Source organism: Zonotrichia albicollis, chromosome 20 (assembly GCF_047830755.1).
Source record: "Zonotrichia albicollis isolate bZonAlb1 chromosome 20, bZonAlb1.hap1, whole genome shotgun sequence".
Classification (NCBI taxonomy): domain Eukaryota; kingdom Metazoa; phylum Chordata; class Aves; order Passeriformes; family Passerellidae; genus Zonotrichia; species Zonotrichia albicollis.
This window is the reverse complement of record NC_133838.1, coordinates 10,039,405-10,055,803: the sequence shown is the minus strand read 5'-3', so window position 1 is coordinate 10,055,803 and position 16,399 is coordinate 10,039,405. Positions and strand designations below refer to the sequence as shown.

The 16,399-nt window shown below is 38.8% G+C and overlaps 1 protein-coding gene across 2 annotated transcripts in view; it reads right to left on the bottom strand.

The window, feature by feature from the left end:
• CSMD2 (CUB and Sushi multiple domains 2) overlaps positions 1 to 16,399 on the bottom strand; it is a 326,447-nt gene that overhangs the window by 232,832 nt on the left and 77,216 nt on the right. For both annotated transcript variants that reach the window (XM_074555673.1, XM_074555674.1), the window contains exon 5: positions 3,903 to 4,097. In XM_074555673.1, the coding sequence (XP_074411774.1) occupies positions 3,903 to 4,097 (195 nt within the window). The remainder of the gene's footprint in view (positions 1 to 3,902; positions 4,098 to 16,399) is intronic.

Sequence of the window (16,399 nt, the reverse complement as noted above, 5' to 3'; positions counted from 1 at the left end):
GGCTGAAAGAACATCTTTTAGATAAACAATTAATAAACATAAAACCAGAAAGAAGAACTGAAGCCTCTTCTCGTCCTTCGATACGCGGGCTGCCCAAGGCCACCCCGGGCCTTTCCAGGCCCCTCAAACAGCCGAGATAAACCGGACAGCTCGGCACCTCAGGACTGAGATCCCGAGATCCGACACAAGGGAGCATTAAAAACACCCCGAGCACCAATATTTGCTCACTTGAAGGCGCCGCTCCACGGCCCAGGGGCTGATTGATCGCTGGGGCAGAGTCAATAAAAGCAATCGATAGGAGATGCTCTGCTCAAGTACTCAGGGAATGGAGGGGAAGAGACTTCAGGAGCAGCAGCAAATGTGTTTGGTGGAAGAACACGGATATTTGTGTGTTTACACACTCCCCAGCCCCCCTGGGAGCACAATTAGCAAGGCTGAACTGATAAAGGAGTTTTGAAGCTTCCCTGCCCTTAAACCGGCAGGAAGTTGGGAATTGGTTTCAGTATAAATTCTTTGTATGAATTCTTCATATAAATTCTGTATAAATTTTCAGTATAAATTTTTTTCAGTATACATTTTTTCAGTATACATTTTTCAGTATAAATTTTCAGTATAAATTTTTTCAGTATACATTTTTTCGGTATACATTTTTTCAGTATACATTTTTCAGTATACATTTTTTCAGTATAAATTTTTTCAGTATACATTTTTCAGTATAAATTTTTTCAGTATACATTTTTTCAGTATAAATTTTTCAGTATAAATTTTCAGTATACATTTTTTCAGTATACATTATTTCAGTATAAATTTTCAGTATAAATTTTTTCAGTATAAATTTTTTCAGTATACATTTTTTCAGTATACATTTTTTCAGTATGAATTTTTTCAGTATAAATTTTTTCAGTATACATTTTTTCAGTATACATTTTTTCAGTATAAATTTTTTCAGTATACATTTTTTCAGTATAAATTTTCAGTATAAATTTTTTCAGTATAAATTTTTTCAGTATACATTTTTTCAGTATAAATTTTTTCAGTATACATTTTTTCAGTACACATTTTTTCAGTATACATTTTTCAGTATAAATTTTCAGTATACATTTTTCAGTATAAATTTTCAGTATAAATTTTTTCAGTATACATTTTTCAGTATAAATTTTTTCAGTATAAATTTTTTCAGTATACATTTTTTCAGTATACATTTTTCAGTATACATTTTTCAGTATACATTTTTTCAGTATACATTTTTCAGTATAAATTTTCAGTATAAATTTTTTCAGTATAAATTTTTTCAGTATACATTTTTTCAGTATACATTTTTCAGTATAAATTTTCAGTATACATTTTTTCAGTATAAATTTTTTCAGTATACATTTTTCAGTATACATTTTTTCAGTATAAATTTTTTCAGTATAAATTTTTCAGTATAAATTTTTTCAGTATACATTTTTTCAGTATACATTTTTTCAGTATAAATTTTTTCAGTATACATTTTTCAGTATAAATTTTCAGTATATTTTTTTCCGTATAAATTGTTCAGTATAAATTTTCAGTGTATTTATTTTTTCTGTATAAATTGTTCAGTATAAACTGTTTTACCTCCCCCTAGGCAGGGAACATCCCAGCCCTGCACAGATCCACCTTTCCTGCAGCTCCACTCTGGGATGTGCCACAGGAGAGGGAATCTGGCTCTGGGAAGCAGAAAATCCAGTCCCATTTCCAGGGTTTGAGCTGGAAAACCTGCAGGCTTGATTTTCGGGATAATCACGGGATCATGGTTGGTTTGGGTTGGGAAGGAGCTACAGAATCATCTCATTTCACCCCATTCCACGGGCAGGGACATTTTCCACAATCCCAGGTTGCTCCAACCTGGCCTTGGACATTTCCAGGGATGGAGCAACCACAGCTTCTCCAGGAAATCAATCCCAATTCCTCAGAGGGAGGAATTTCCTTCTAATATTTAATCTAAACCCACTCTCTTTCAGTTTAAACCCACCCCCCTTTGTCCTGCCACCTGTAAAATTGGGGTTTTTCCCCACTTAATTTTATTTTTTAAATTTAATTGAATTGTCCAGGGACTAAGAAACTGCAGCTGCAGCAGCTGTGCCCCATTCCCAACACCCCAAGCCCTTCACAACCTTCCCATTATTCCCCCAAAACCCAACAGCCTTGAGGAACCCATCAAAAACCAATTAACCACAATCCAAAACCCAACAACCACAACCCAAAACCCAACAACCACAACCCAAAACCCAACAACCACACCAGGTTTGCTTTCCCATTTAGGGCTGGTTTTTAAGGGCTGGTTTTTAAGGGTTGATTTTTAGGAGCTGTTTTTTTTTTAAGAGTTCCTTTTTAAGGGTTGGCAGTTTTGGTTTTGTATGGGAGATATTTATGGAAGTGATGCAAAGCTTTTAGTTACTAGAAAGTTGTATCTACTTTTGTGAAAAAATATGTGTTAAAGATGAAAGATACTTGGGAACTTCTTATTTTTCTCCTGGTTGGGTAAAAGGTAACATAATTTGGGTATTTTTTGGTTAGGCTGGGTAGAGCAGCTTTGCTGTGGGGCTGAGCTCTTTTTGGGGTTCTTTTAGGTTTTTTTATCAGTTGTTGGGTAGGGGCTGGGTTATGGTTATGATTTCTAACATTTCTTCTGGTTTCAACTAAAGCCACCACAGTTGGTTTTGAAGGGTTGGTTTTTGAGGATTGGTTTTTATGGTTTTCTTTTTAAGAGTTGGTTTTTAAGGGTTGGGTTTTCAGGATTGGTTTTGTATGGGTTGATTTTGAAGGGTTTAGTTTTTAAGGGTTGATTTTTAAGGGTTGATTTTTAAGAGTTGCTTTTTAAGGGTTGCTTTCTAAGGTTAGTTTTGAAGGGTTTCTTTTAAAGAGTTGCTTTTTAAGGGTTAGTTTTTAAGGGTTGATTTCTAAGGGTTGGTTTTTAAGGATTTCTTTTAAAGAGATGCTTTTTAAGGGTTAGTTTTTAAGAGCTGGTTTTCAACGGTGGCTTTTTAAGGGTTAATTTTAAGGGTTGACTTTTAAGGGTTAGTTTTTAAGGGTCAGTTTTTAAGGGTTGATTTCTAAGGCTTGGTTTTTAAGGATTTCTTTTTAAGAGATGCTGTTTAAGGGTTGCTTTTTAAGGGTTAGTTTTTAAGGGCTGATTTCTAAGAGTCGGTTTTTAAGGATTTCTTTTCAAGAAATGCTTTTAAGGGGTTGGTTTTTAAGAATTGGTTTTTAAGGGTTCATTTTAAGGGTTAGTTTTTAAGGGTTGATTTCCAAGGGTTGGTTTTTAGGGATTTCTTTTTAAGAAATGCTTTTTAAGGGGTTGGTTTTTAAGAGTTGGTTTTTAACGGTTGTTTTTTTAAGGTCTGTTTTGAAGGATTTCTTTTTAAGCGTTAATTTTAAGGGTTAGTTTTTAAGAGAGTTTTTATGGGGTTGCTTTTTAAGGGTTAATTTTAAGGGTTAGTTTTTAAGGGTTGATTTTGAAGAGTTGATTTCTAAGGCTTGGTTTTTAAGGATTTCTTTTCAAGAGATGCTGTTTAAGGGTTGGTTTTTAAGGGTTCATTTTAAGGGTTGATTTCCAAGGGTTGGTTTCTAAGGCTTGGTTTTTAAGGACTTCTTTTTGAGAGATGGTTTTTAAGGGTTGCTTTTTAAGGGTTAATTTGTAAGGGCTGATTTTAAAGGTTGATTTTGAAGGGTTGCTTTTTAAGAGTTGGTTTTTAAGGGTTGCTTTTTAAGGGTTAATTTTTAAGAGTTGGTTTTTAAGGGTTGCTTTTTAAGGGTTAATTTTCACAAATTGGTTTTAAGGGTTGATTTTGAAGGGCTGCTCTTTAACCCTTTCAAACCAAACCCCTCTACCCCACCCCAGCCACCTCAGCCCCCATTTCCCGGGGGTTTCTCCTCACCTCTGCAGACGGGCAGAGGGAAATCCCAGGAGGCTCCGTGTCCCGCGCTGGCCTGGCAGGTGAGCAGGGCGTGGCCCTCCAGGAAGAAGCCGGGGTTGCAGCTGTACCTGACCCTGTCCCCGATGCTGAAGGTGGTGCCCTGCTGCACCCCGTTCCGCAGCCGCCCCGGGTTCCCGCACGTGTGGCTGGGCAGGGCTGCAAGGGAAGGGACAGGCAGTGAGCCCAGTCCGCAGGGAAAACGCAAAAATCATCTCTGAAAACAGAATGATCAATATGATAAAAGCAGGGTTGGGTTAGGGACTGGGAATTGTCACAGCATTGAGTAAATCGTTAGGAAAAATGGAATAATTGTCACTGAAAACAGAATAATCAATTTGAAGGAAGCAGGCTTGGGTTAGGGACAGGGAATTGTCACAAGGCTAAGCTAAATTCTTAGGAAAAATGGAATAATTGTCATTGAAAACAGAATGACCAATTTGAAGGAAGCAGGGTTGGGTTAGGGACTGGGAATTGTCACAGGGTTGAGGTAAGTCCTAAGGAAAAACGGAATAATTGTCATTGAAAACAATAATCCATTAGAGGGAAGCAGGGTTGGGTTAGGGACTGGGAATTTTCACAGCATTGAGTAAATCGTCAGGAAAAATGGAATAATCGAGAATAACGCATTTGAGGGAAGCAGGGTTGGGTTAGGGACAGGGAATTGTCACAAGGCTGAGCTAAATCCTCAGGAAAAACGGAGTAATTGTCATTGAAAACAGAATGATCAATTTGAGGGAAGCAGGGTTGGGGTAGGGGCTGGGAATTTTCACAGGGTTGAGCTAAATCCTTAGGAAAAACGGAATAATTGTCATTGAAAACAGAATGATCAATTTGAAGGAAGCAGGGTTGGGTTAGGGACTGGGAATTGTCACAGCATTGAGTAAATCGTCAGGAAAAATGGAATAATCGAGAATAACCCATTAGAGGGAAGCAGGGTTGGGTTAGGGACTGGGAATTTTCACAAGGCTGAGCTAAATCCTTAGGAAAAACGGAATAATTGTCATTGAAAACAGAATAATCCATTTGAGGGAAGCAGGGTTGGGTTACGGACCGGGAATTTTCACAGGGTTGAGTAAACCCTCAGGAACAATGGAATAATCAAGAATAACCCATCAGAGGGAAGCAGGGTTGGGTTAGGGACTGGGAATTGTCACAGGTCACCCCTGAGTGTCCCCAGGCCCAGTTTTGGGGTTTCTCTGATCTCGGGTCACACCTGAGTGTCCCCAAGCCCAGTTTTGGGGCTCCAGCCCCCAAAGCAGCACCGGGGCAGATCCCAGCTCCTGAGCCCATTTCTGGCCCCCAAAGCCATTATTTCCATCCTCCCCTAAAGGAGCTGGGAAGTCCCACCAGGAGATTTTCCTGCCCAGGCAGGTTCTGCTCTCAAATCCAAGCAGGTGGAAAAGCAGCCCAGAACTAACATTTCATTTCTTGTAATGATCCTCAAACCCCCAATTTAATTAAATTACCAATGTCACTTTTTTTCTTTTTTTTAATGAACCCATTCCTGCTTTTATGCTTCCATCCCTTAAAATTAATGAGTAGAACTCCTCTATAAATAAAAATCCATCATTTTTAAAAGTCAATCTCCACCACGAGCTGCTCTCTACTTAATGAACTGTGAAGAATCAGACAACCCTGACCTGCATGGGATCTTAAAATCAGACTTGAAAAACAGATCTCAGATTAAAATTCTGCTTCACTGAGCTGCCTGCACATTTCAGATCTCGCTCCACAGCAGCTTTGTGGGGAGCAGCATTAACCCCCCACTGCCCTGGGTCGCTGCAGGGAGCTTGGATTGGGGTTTTTAAATCACCCAGGTGCAGGAAATCTTCAAATTCCTGCTGATGGAGAGACAAAAATGACTCCAGAGGGGTTGGGGGTGCACCCAGAGTGTCGGATCTCAAGATCTCAGTCCTGAGGTGCTGAGCCTCCGAGACCACCTTGGGGGGCTCGGGAGTCCTGGAATGTTCCAGAAGTGTCTGGTGGCTGGACTTTGATCCTACACAGGAGACGACAAGGATGAGGGCTTCACCGGGGTGAATGGTGAAGGGATTGGTTAATTAGAGGGTGAGAAACAGGGTTTAAGATTTATGTACAGGGGGGTTTAGAGAAGTAAGATGGAGGAATTGGGGTGTGTCCTGCCCTCCTTCTTCTTCCTCCTCTCCTCCATCTTCTTTGGCCACGGTGGCACCTTTGGATTGGTTATTACTGAGAGTGCACCGAGTTATAAGAATAGATGGTATTGGGGAAAAATGATAAATATTGTACACGTAACCATGGGTATAAAGATAGGTGGCTGCCCGGGAGGGCAGGACAGTGTGCTCATGGCTGACTGCTGAGCAGAGCTCTGGTGGCTGAAAGAAAATCTTTTAGATAAACAATTAATAAACATAAAAACAGAAAGAAGAACTGAAGCCTCTTCTCGTCCTTTGATACGCGGGCTGCCCCAAGGCCACCCCGGGCCTTTCCAGGCCCCTCAAACAGCCGAGATAAACCGGACACCAGAGATTTGTGGGGGATGAAGGGAAGGCCCTGTTACTGATTTTCTGCTCCTTCCCATGATGAATTCCGAGCAGTTTATTCCGTTTGTCCGCACCTGAACAGCTGCCAAAGGCTGATCTGATTTTACGGCGGAGGAAAGGCAATGGGATGATCCTGGTGCACCTGCAGTGTCACTGTCACCCTGAGGGTGACCCAGCACAGGAGCCACTCTGGGGGTGCCCAAGGCCAGCCCAGACCCAGCAGAACCAGGGCAGAACCACGACTGTGACATGAGGTGACAACGGCCTGGTGCACCGGTGGCACCTCCTCAGCAATAAACTGATACCTCAGTTAATATAAAATTAATATAAAATTTACATTGATTTTGATGTTTTTCAGGTTCTGTGCTGCTTTAGTGGGTGGGTCTGGGGTTCATATCAGGGGATGGTGAGCTCTGTGCACAGAGCAGGGAGACAAAACAATTCCTGCTCCAGCTGGGGACCGAGGACAAATGATCCAAATCTCAGCCCAGAGCACAAACAACGTGGGGTGGAGAGAGAAAAACAAGGATGGGACTGGATGGGCTAAAGCTGGAATGGGACAATGAACTCTAATATGCAAATGGAGCAGAAATTATAAAAATAATATAAAATTTATATTAATTTTTATATTTTTCAGGTTCTGTGCTGCTTTAGTGGGTGGGTCTGGGGTTCATATCAGGGGTGCTGAGCTCTGTGCACAGAGCAGGGGGACAGAACAATTCCTGCTCCAGCCGGGGAACAAGGACAAGGTAAAAAATGAGAGAAAGGGAGAGAAGAAGGTAAAAAGTAAGATAAAGGGGAAAATGGAGGTAAAACATGAGGATCAGGGAGGAAGGGAGGTAAAAAGTGAGAATCAGGAAAAAATGGATGAGAAAACAGGGAGAAAGGGAGGTAAAACATGAGAAGCAGAGAGAAATGGGGGTAAAAAATGAGAAATGGAGGTAAACATGAGAATCAGGGAGAAATGGAAGAGAAACAGGGAGAAAGGGAGGTAAAGAATGAGAATCAGGGAGAAATGGGGTTAAAAACATTAATCAGGGAGAAACGGAAGTAAAAAAAATGAGAATCAGGGAGAAGTGGGGGTAAAAAATGAGAGAAAATAATAATATATATAATAATATATAATGGATTACTCGTAATAAGTCATCCATTTTGTGACCATTTTGGTTCATCTTGGATCCTGTTTCTGGGTCAAACCATGACACCCTGGCTGGGCTCTTGTGCTGCCCAAGGTGGATCCATTCAGGCCTTTTTTCTCCCTTTCTCTCATTTTTTACCCCCACTTCTCCCTGATTCTCATTTTTTTACTTCCCTTTCTTCCTGATTAATGTTTTTAACCCCATTTCTCCCTGATTCTCATTCTTTACCTCCCTTTCTCCCTGTTTCTCATCCATTTTTTCCTGATTCTCTTTTTTGACCCCCATTTCTCCCTGATTCTCACTTTTTACCTCCCTTCCTCCCTGATCCTCATGTTTTACCTCCATTTTCCCCTTTATCTTACTTTTTACCTTCTTCTCTCCCTTTCTCTCATTTTTACCTCCCTTTCTCCCCGTTTCTCATTCATTTCTCCCTAATTCTCATGTTTTACCTCCTTTTCTGCCTGCTTCTCGTTTTTCACCTCCATTTCTCAGTTTTTCATTTTTCACCTCCATTTCTCCCTGCTTCTCATCCCTTTCTCCCTTTTTCTCATTTTCCACCTCCTTTTCTCCCTTTTTCTCATTTTTACCCCCATTTTTCCCTGTTTCTCATCCCTTTCCCCCTTTTTCTTATTTTTACCTCCATTTCTCCCTGCTTCTCATCCATTTCTCCCTGTTTCTCTTTTTTTACCTCACTTTCTCCCTTTCTCTCATTTTTACCCCCATTTCTCCCTGTTTCTCATCCATTTCTCCCTGATTCTCATTTTTACCCCCATTTCTCCCTGCTTGTCTTCCTTTTCTCCCTTTTTCTCATTTTTCACCTCCTTTTCTCCCTTTTTCTCATTTTTACCCCCATTTCTCCCTGCTTCTCATCCCTTTCTCCCTGATTCTCATTTTTACCCCCATTTCTCCCTGTTTCTCATTTTTTCCTCCCTTTCCCCCCTTTCTCTCATTTTTACCCCCATTTCTCCCTGCTTCTCATCCCTTTCTCCCTTTTTCTCATTTTTCACCTCCTTTTCTCCCTGTTTCTCATTTTTTCCCCCCTTTCCCCCCTTTTCTCATTTTTTACCCCCATTTCTCCCTGCTTCTCATCCCTTTCTCCCTTTTTCTCATTTTTCACCTCCTTTTCTCCCTGATTCTTATCCATTTCTCCCTCATTCTCTTTTTTTACCTCCCTTTTTCTCATTTTTACCCCCATTTCTCCCTTTTTCTCATTTTTCACCTCCCTTTCTCCCTTTTTCACCCCCATTTCTCCCTGTTTCTCATCCCTTTCTCCCCTTTTCTCATTTTTACCCCCATTTCTCCCCGTTTCTCATCCCTTTCCCCCCTTTTCTTATTTTCACCCCATTTCTCCCCATTTCTCATTTTTCCCTCCCTTTCCCCCCTTTTCTCATTTTCACCCCCATTTCTCCCCGTTTCTCATTTTTCCCTCCCTTTTCCCTGCTCTCCCGAGCTCCCAGATCTGCTCACCCAGCCCAGAACCTTCCCCCATCCACCTCCATTCCTCACCCCCATCCCTTTCCCCCCAACTTGTCCTCATCCCCTGCGATTTTCCAGCACCAGGGGCCTTTCCCAGCCTGGTGCCCGTCAGGCTGAGCCTCCTCGTTCCAGTTCATTCCAAATTAATTAATTTAAGTCATTAGATGTGACTCAAACGCATCCCTGGCCGCAGTCCCAGCCCCATTACATCAGCCTCTCCCAAACGCTCTCATTGGCAGCAGGGAAAGAAAAGGGGAAAAAAAAACAAAAAAAGAAAAGGGGAAAAAAGGGGAAAAAAATTAAAAAGGGGGGAAAAATATTGAAAAGGGAAAGAAAGGGAAAAAAGGAAAAAAAACATGCAAAAAGGGAAAGGGGGAAAAGGGAAAAAACAATAAAAAAGGGGGAGAAACCATTAAAAAGAGAAAGAAAAGGGGAAAAGGAAAAAAATCATTAAAAAGGGAAAGAAAAGGGGAAATAACATTAAAATGGGAAAGAAAGGGGGAGAAAGGGAAAAAAAAAAACATTAAAAAGGGAAAGAAAGGGAAAAAAGGGAAAAAACAATTTAAAAAGAGGGAAAAACCATTAAAAAGAGAAAGACAAGGGGAAAAGGAAAAAATCATTAAAAAGGGAAAGAAAAGAGGAAATAACATTAAAATGGGAAAGAAAGGGGGAGAAAGGAAAAAAAAACATTAAAAAGGGGGGGAAAACATTGAAAAGAGAAAGAAAGGGAAAAAAGGGGAAAAAACATTCAAAAGGGGAAAAAACAATTTAAAAAGGGGGAAAAGCCATTAAAAAGAGAAAGACAAGGGGAAAAGGAAAAAATCATTAAAAAGGGAAAGAAAAGGGGAAATAACATTAAAATGGGAAAGAAGGGGGGAAAGGGAAAAAAAACATTAAAAAGGGAAAGAAAGGGAAAAAAGGGAAAAAACATGCAAAAAGGGAAAGGGGAAAAAGGGAAAAAACAATTTAAAAAGAGGGGAAAACCATAAAAAGAGAAAGAAAAGGGGAAAAGGAAAAATCATTAAAAAGGAAAAGAAAAGGGGAAATAACATTAAAATGGGAAAGAAAGGGGGAGAAAGGGAAAAAAAACATTAAAAAGGGGAAAAAACAATTTAAAAAGGGGGGAAAACCATTAAAAAGAGAAAGAAAAGGTTTAAAGGAAAAAATCATTAAAAAGGGAAAGAAAAGGGGAAATAACATTAAAAAGGGAAAGAAAGGGAAAAAAGGGAAAAAAACATTTAAAAAGGGGAAAAAGGGAAAAAACAATTTTAAAAAGGGGGAAAAGCCATTAAAAGGAGAAAGAAAAGGTTTAAAGGAAAAAATCATTAAAAAGGGAAAGAAAAGGGGAAATAACATTAAAATGGGAAAGAAAGGGGGAGAAAGGGAAAAAACATTAAAAAGGGAAAGAAAGGGGGAGAAAGGGAAAAAAAACATTAAAAAGGGGAAAAAAGGGAAAAAACAATTTAAAAAGGGGGAGAAACCATTAAAAAGAGAAAGAAAAGGGGAAAAGGAAAAAATCATTAAAAAGGGAAAGAAAAGGGGAAAAAATATTAAAAAATGGGAACAAAGAGAATAAAAGGGGAAAAAGCATTACAAAGGGGGGAAAGGGAAAAATACATTAAAAAAAGGGAAAGAAAAGGGAAAGAAAGGGAAGAAAACAAAAAAGGGAAAGAAAAGGGAAAAACATTAGAAAAGGGAAAGAAAATTGAAAAAAAAAAACATTAAAAGGGTAAAAAAAAAGGGGGGGGAAGGGAAAAAAATTTAAAATTTTTTTTGACCTTTTTTTCTGTTTTCCTGCCTTTCCTGGATTTTTGGGGGATTGGAAATCAAGACATCCACAGGAATCAACAGGAGAGCCTCTTAATGAGCCAGCCTGCTCTGGATCTTAGAAACTCAAGGGGAAAATCAGATTTTTTAAAGGGAATATCCAGATTTCTACCATCCAGATTTCTAAGGGAATATCCAAGATTTCCATCACCATTCCAAAATTAAGTGGGCACGCAAGGAGGACGTGGAGAGCGGATCCACACAGAACCATTTCCTCTCATCCTCCATCCATAATTTTTGGGCCAAGGACTCCAGGGATACTCCAGGGATACTCCAGGGATACTCCAGGGATACTCCAGGGATACTCCAGGGCTGCCTGAGATATTTCAGCAGGGTTTCAGCCCAATCTGCTCCAGTTCAGAAGAGTTTTAATCTTCACAAGAACTGTCCAGAGTGTGCTACAGCAAAGGAAATAAATGGGATCGTTTTCATTTCATTTTATCCCTTTTTCCTTTTCGCGCCGTGATTTGTTTCCAGTACAGCCAGAGATAAAACTAAATGGAAATTACTTTTTCCCCCCCGTTCTCCAATATTTCTCTCTTCACTAAAAACCAGCCAGAAAGTCACTTTTGGATAAAGGTTCATCATCCATCTCGTTTGTGGGAGTAGTTCTGGCCCTTTTTGAGTGGATTTTTATTTTATTTTTTTTCCTTTTTGGAAATTCAAGTTTTCAATTTCCCTCTCTGGAACGAGCCTCAGCAAGTTCAGAGCAACTTCCAAGGATTTCCAGAGGCTGGGAGAGGAGGAGCTTGGCTTTGATTAAATCCTCATCAGAATCAGATTAATACGGAAACAGCAGAGATTTGTGGCCAAAAAGGAGACAGAAAAGTCCTGGAATTTTATTTAAATAAAGGCAGAGGCCATGGGGCATTCCACTCACATTTTTGGAGGATGCAGCCTCGTTTATATCCCAATTTCCCTTCTCTCTTTCCCCATTTCTGAGGTGCTTGAGAGGTTCAGACTTCCCAAAATGCCCGATACAGAAGATTTCCTTCCAATGTACAACTTTCCCTTTTAATTTTTAATTCCCATGGAATTTAGGGGGTTTTCCCCCATTTCTGAGGTACAGGTTCAGACGTCCCAAAATGCCTGATCCCAAAGATTCCCCTCTAATCTACAACCCTCCCTTTGAATTTTGAATTCTTACAGAATTTAGGGGTTTTTCCCCATTTCTGAGTTGCTTGACAGGTTCAGACTCCCCAGTGATCCCAAAGATTCCCCTCTTATGTACAACCCTCCCTTTTAACTTCTAATTCTTACAGAATTTAGGGCTTTTTCTTCCCCAATGTTTCTTTCACCTTCCAATGTCTAATTTCATTTCTCAGCAAACCTTATCAGCAAAATCAAATCTCGTTTTCCATTCACCAATCAGTGGAATCCTTCCCGTTGTTCCTTTTCTCTCCCAGGGCTGTTTTATCCCCCTGAACCTCCAGAGCCACAGCACTGGAGCTCAGCTCCATTTAAAGGAGGCGCTGAATTGTTTTGCTGAGCAGCAATGCTCTAAGTGTGTGTTTAAAAGCTCCACTGAACTGGCATTGAACAGCTGCAGAGCGACTCCAAAACCTTTCCCCAGGGAGGAGAGGTTGGGGAAAATCCATCCACAAACACCAGAGGTTTGTGGCCACAAAGGAGGCTGAGGAGTCCTGGAACTTTATTCCAATAAAGGGAGAGGCCATGGGGCATTTTCCTGGGGTATCTCAAATTTTTTAGAGGGTTTTTTATCAGGATTTCCCAGGGAAATTCTCTCACATTTTTTAGAGGGTTTTTTATCAGAATTTCCCAGGGAAATTCTCTCACATTTTTTAGAGGATGCAGCCTCCTTTTTATCCCATTTCCCTTCTCTCTTTCCTGGGTGAGGTATTTGAGAGGTTCAGATTTCCCAAATCTAACACAGACCCCTTTCCAATGTATCCCCCTTTTTCTTTTCCTTGTGTCTCTTTTTATTTTTCCCCTCCAAATCCAGGGATTCAGCTCAGTTTGAGTGAGTGACAATCAGTGGAATTTCTATGGAATTTATGGTTTTTCCCATTGCTTCTTTCACCCTCTCTGTATCTGAACTCTTCTACCCTCAGCCTGTCTGTAAAACAAAGACTCCTTCTCACTGCTCTGAGTGGGAAAAGTGCAGCACCAGCAGATCAGAGCAGGCACCAAACTGATGCTTTAAATTTTAATTTTAATATTTTTCAGATTCTGTACTGCATTTTATACACCCTAATAATATAAACCTTAATGCTGAGCTCCATATAAAGCGTTTTAGCGAGTTCTCCTCACAGCTCAGTCCCACAATGAATTTCCAGCCCCAGAACCAAGGACACCGCTGCAGCCTCAGCCCCAAAACTGCAAACAGCAGGGAATGGAGGGGAGCAACCTGGGAGGGTGGGACTGCATCACCCGGAGCTGGAATTGCACAATTAACCCCTATAATTAATAAAACTATAAAAGTTTTGTAAGTTATAAAACTCAGGGTCTGTGTGGGGTGTAGCTTCGGCCAGGCTCATGGGAGAGAGGGGGAAATGTCCTTGTGCTGCCCAATGTGGATCCTGTAAAAACCTTTTAATAAAGCCTTTAGATAAATAGATAGATAGATAGACTGACAGATAGATAGATAGATAGAGAGATAGATAGATAGATAGATAGATAGATAGATAGATAGATGGATAGATAGATAGATAGATAGATGGATAGATAGATAGACATAGATAGATAGATAGATAGATTACATAGATAGATAGATAGACATAGATAGATAGATAGATAGACTGACAGACAGACAGATAGATAGATAGATAGATAGATATAGATAGATAGATAGACTGACAGATAGATAGATAGATAGATAGACTGACAGATAGATGATAGATAGATAGATAGATAGATAGATAGATAGATAGATAGATGATAGATAGATAGATAGATAGATAGATAGATGATAGATAGATGATAGATAGATAGATAGATAGATAGATAGATAGATAGATAGACAGACTGACAGACAGATAGACTGACAGATAGATAGATAGATAGATAGATAGATAGATAGATAGATAGATAGATAAAATGATTCCCTTACTCTGTCCAGCCCCTGTTCCAGGCAGCCTCTCCAGCCCCAGAGGGGAGCAGAGAGGAGCTGAACTGCCAGGGTGTCACAAACATCTTTCATAGAAAATCCTTTCCTTAGGATTTTTCCTCCTGAGAAAGGCCTCAGGAACAAAATGTAAACATGGATTATCTGCTGCTGTGGAATGCAACAGGTGCATCTGGGATTGGCCCACATTGGATGTTTGTAATTAATGGCCAATCACAGTCAGCTGGCTTGGACTCTCTGTCCGAGACAGGAGCTTTGTTATCATTCCTTCCTATTCTATGCTTAGCCAGCCTGCTGATGAAATTTTTTCTTCTATTCTTTTAGTATAGGTTTAATGTAATATATATCATAAAATAATAAATCAGCCTTCTGAAACACGGAGTCAGATCCCCATCTCTTCCCTGTGACACGGTCACACCAGGGCAGACCAGAGCTGTCCCTCCACGCCCCAAGCTCAGTGTGGGCCCAGCCCGAGCTGCCCTGATCCCACACCCACACTGGGTGCCAGTGTTGGTCTGCCCAGCTCCTCCCTGCAGCCAGCCCTGGCCATGGAACACTCTTTGTTCTGGGGGAAAAAAAGCCATTTCCAACTTTAGTTCAGCTGCTCATTGATCTCCTCTGGCTCCTCACCCAGGAGCGGGGGGTGCAGCCAGCTCCATCTGCTAAATAAATAAATAAATAAAACGTGAAATAAATAAATATTGCACCGCATCCTGCATTCCTGCCAGGGCTGCAAGGGCAAATATGAAATATCACATCCAAAATATGACACCTAAAGCCAAAGGAGGCTGAGCTGGCAGTGCAGGCACCTCCCTTCAACAGCCAGGAACCAAAACCACCCCAGGATGGCGCCACAAAGAGCCCACAGAGCCGCCACAGCAATCCCGCTCACCCCCTCTGCAGACTCATTATTCATTTGTGGTCATCACTGATGAAAAATAAAAAACCCCCAAACCTCCAGATGGTAATTTCATCCCCTTCACTGCAAACACAGCTCGAGTGATCCAATTATGTCATAAAAACACGCCCAGGGCTCAGCACAGGCACAGGCTGGGGAGGGCTCAGCTCCTTCAGCTGCGCTTGGGATCTCCCCAGGGCCTGAATGGGGTCAGGGAAGGGAATTTCTGCTGATTTCTGCACCTTTGCTGTGCCAGACTGCAAGGCAGGATATGATATATAATATATAATATATAACATATAATATATAATATATAATATATAATGTATAATATATAATATATAATATATAATGTATAATGTATAGTGTATAGTGTATAATGTATAATGTATCATATGACATATATCATATATCATATACAATGTATTATATATAACATATATATATGTTATATATAGTGTATATATATAACACTATATATATATATATATAACACTATATATATATATAACACTATATATACATAGTGTATATATATATACACTATGTATATATAGTGTTATATATAATGTATAATGTATCATATGTCATATATCATATATCATATACAATGTATTATATATAGAATATAATGTATAAATACATAAACATATAATATAAATATATAATATATTATATGATACATTATTATGATATATATTATATGTGATAGATACAATGTTATATATAATATCTGACATAATATATATAGATAATGCTATCTATAACATACAATGTATTATATATAGAATATAATGTACAAATACATAAATATATAATATAAATATATAATATATTATGATATATATTATATGTGATAGATACAATGTTATATATAATATCTGACATAATATATAATAGATAATGATATCTATAACATACAATGTATTATATATAGAATATAATGTATAAATACATAAATATACAATATAAATATATAATATTATATGATATATTATTATGATAGATATTATATGTGATAGATACAATGTTATATATAATATCTGACATATAATATATAATAGATAATGATATCTATATATGATATATAAAAATATATAATATATAAAATATATAAAATAATATATACAATACGTAACAGAAATTATAACATATAATTTAATGTATTAATACATCAATTAATTTCTGCACAAAACTGGGGAACTTACAGGAAATTTTTCTGATTTTGGTGGATTTTTCACTTTGTTGCTGAAATTACTGGAAGATGAAATAACTGAATTGTATTAATATAAAATACAGATACTAGATTAATAGGTGATACATTATATTAATGTATCATCTAATCTGTTATCTATATTGTCTAATAATATAGAATTATATGTGATTATATATAATATATAACATATAATATGTAATATATAATATATAATACATAATGCATAGCGTATTTCATTATATATAAAATATAATTTTATATATACATGTATATAAATATATACATATAAAATTTC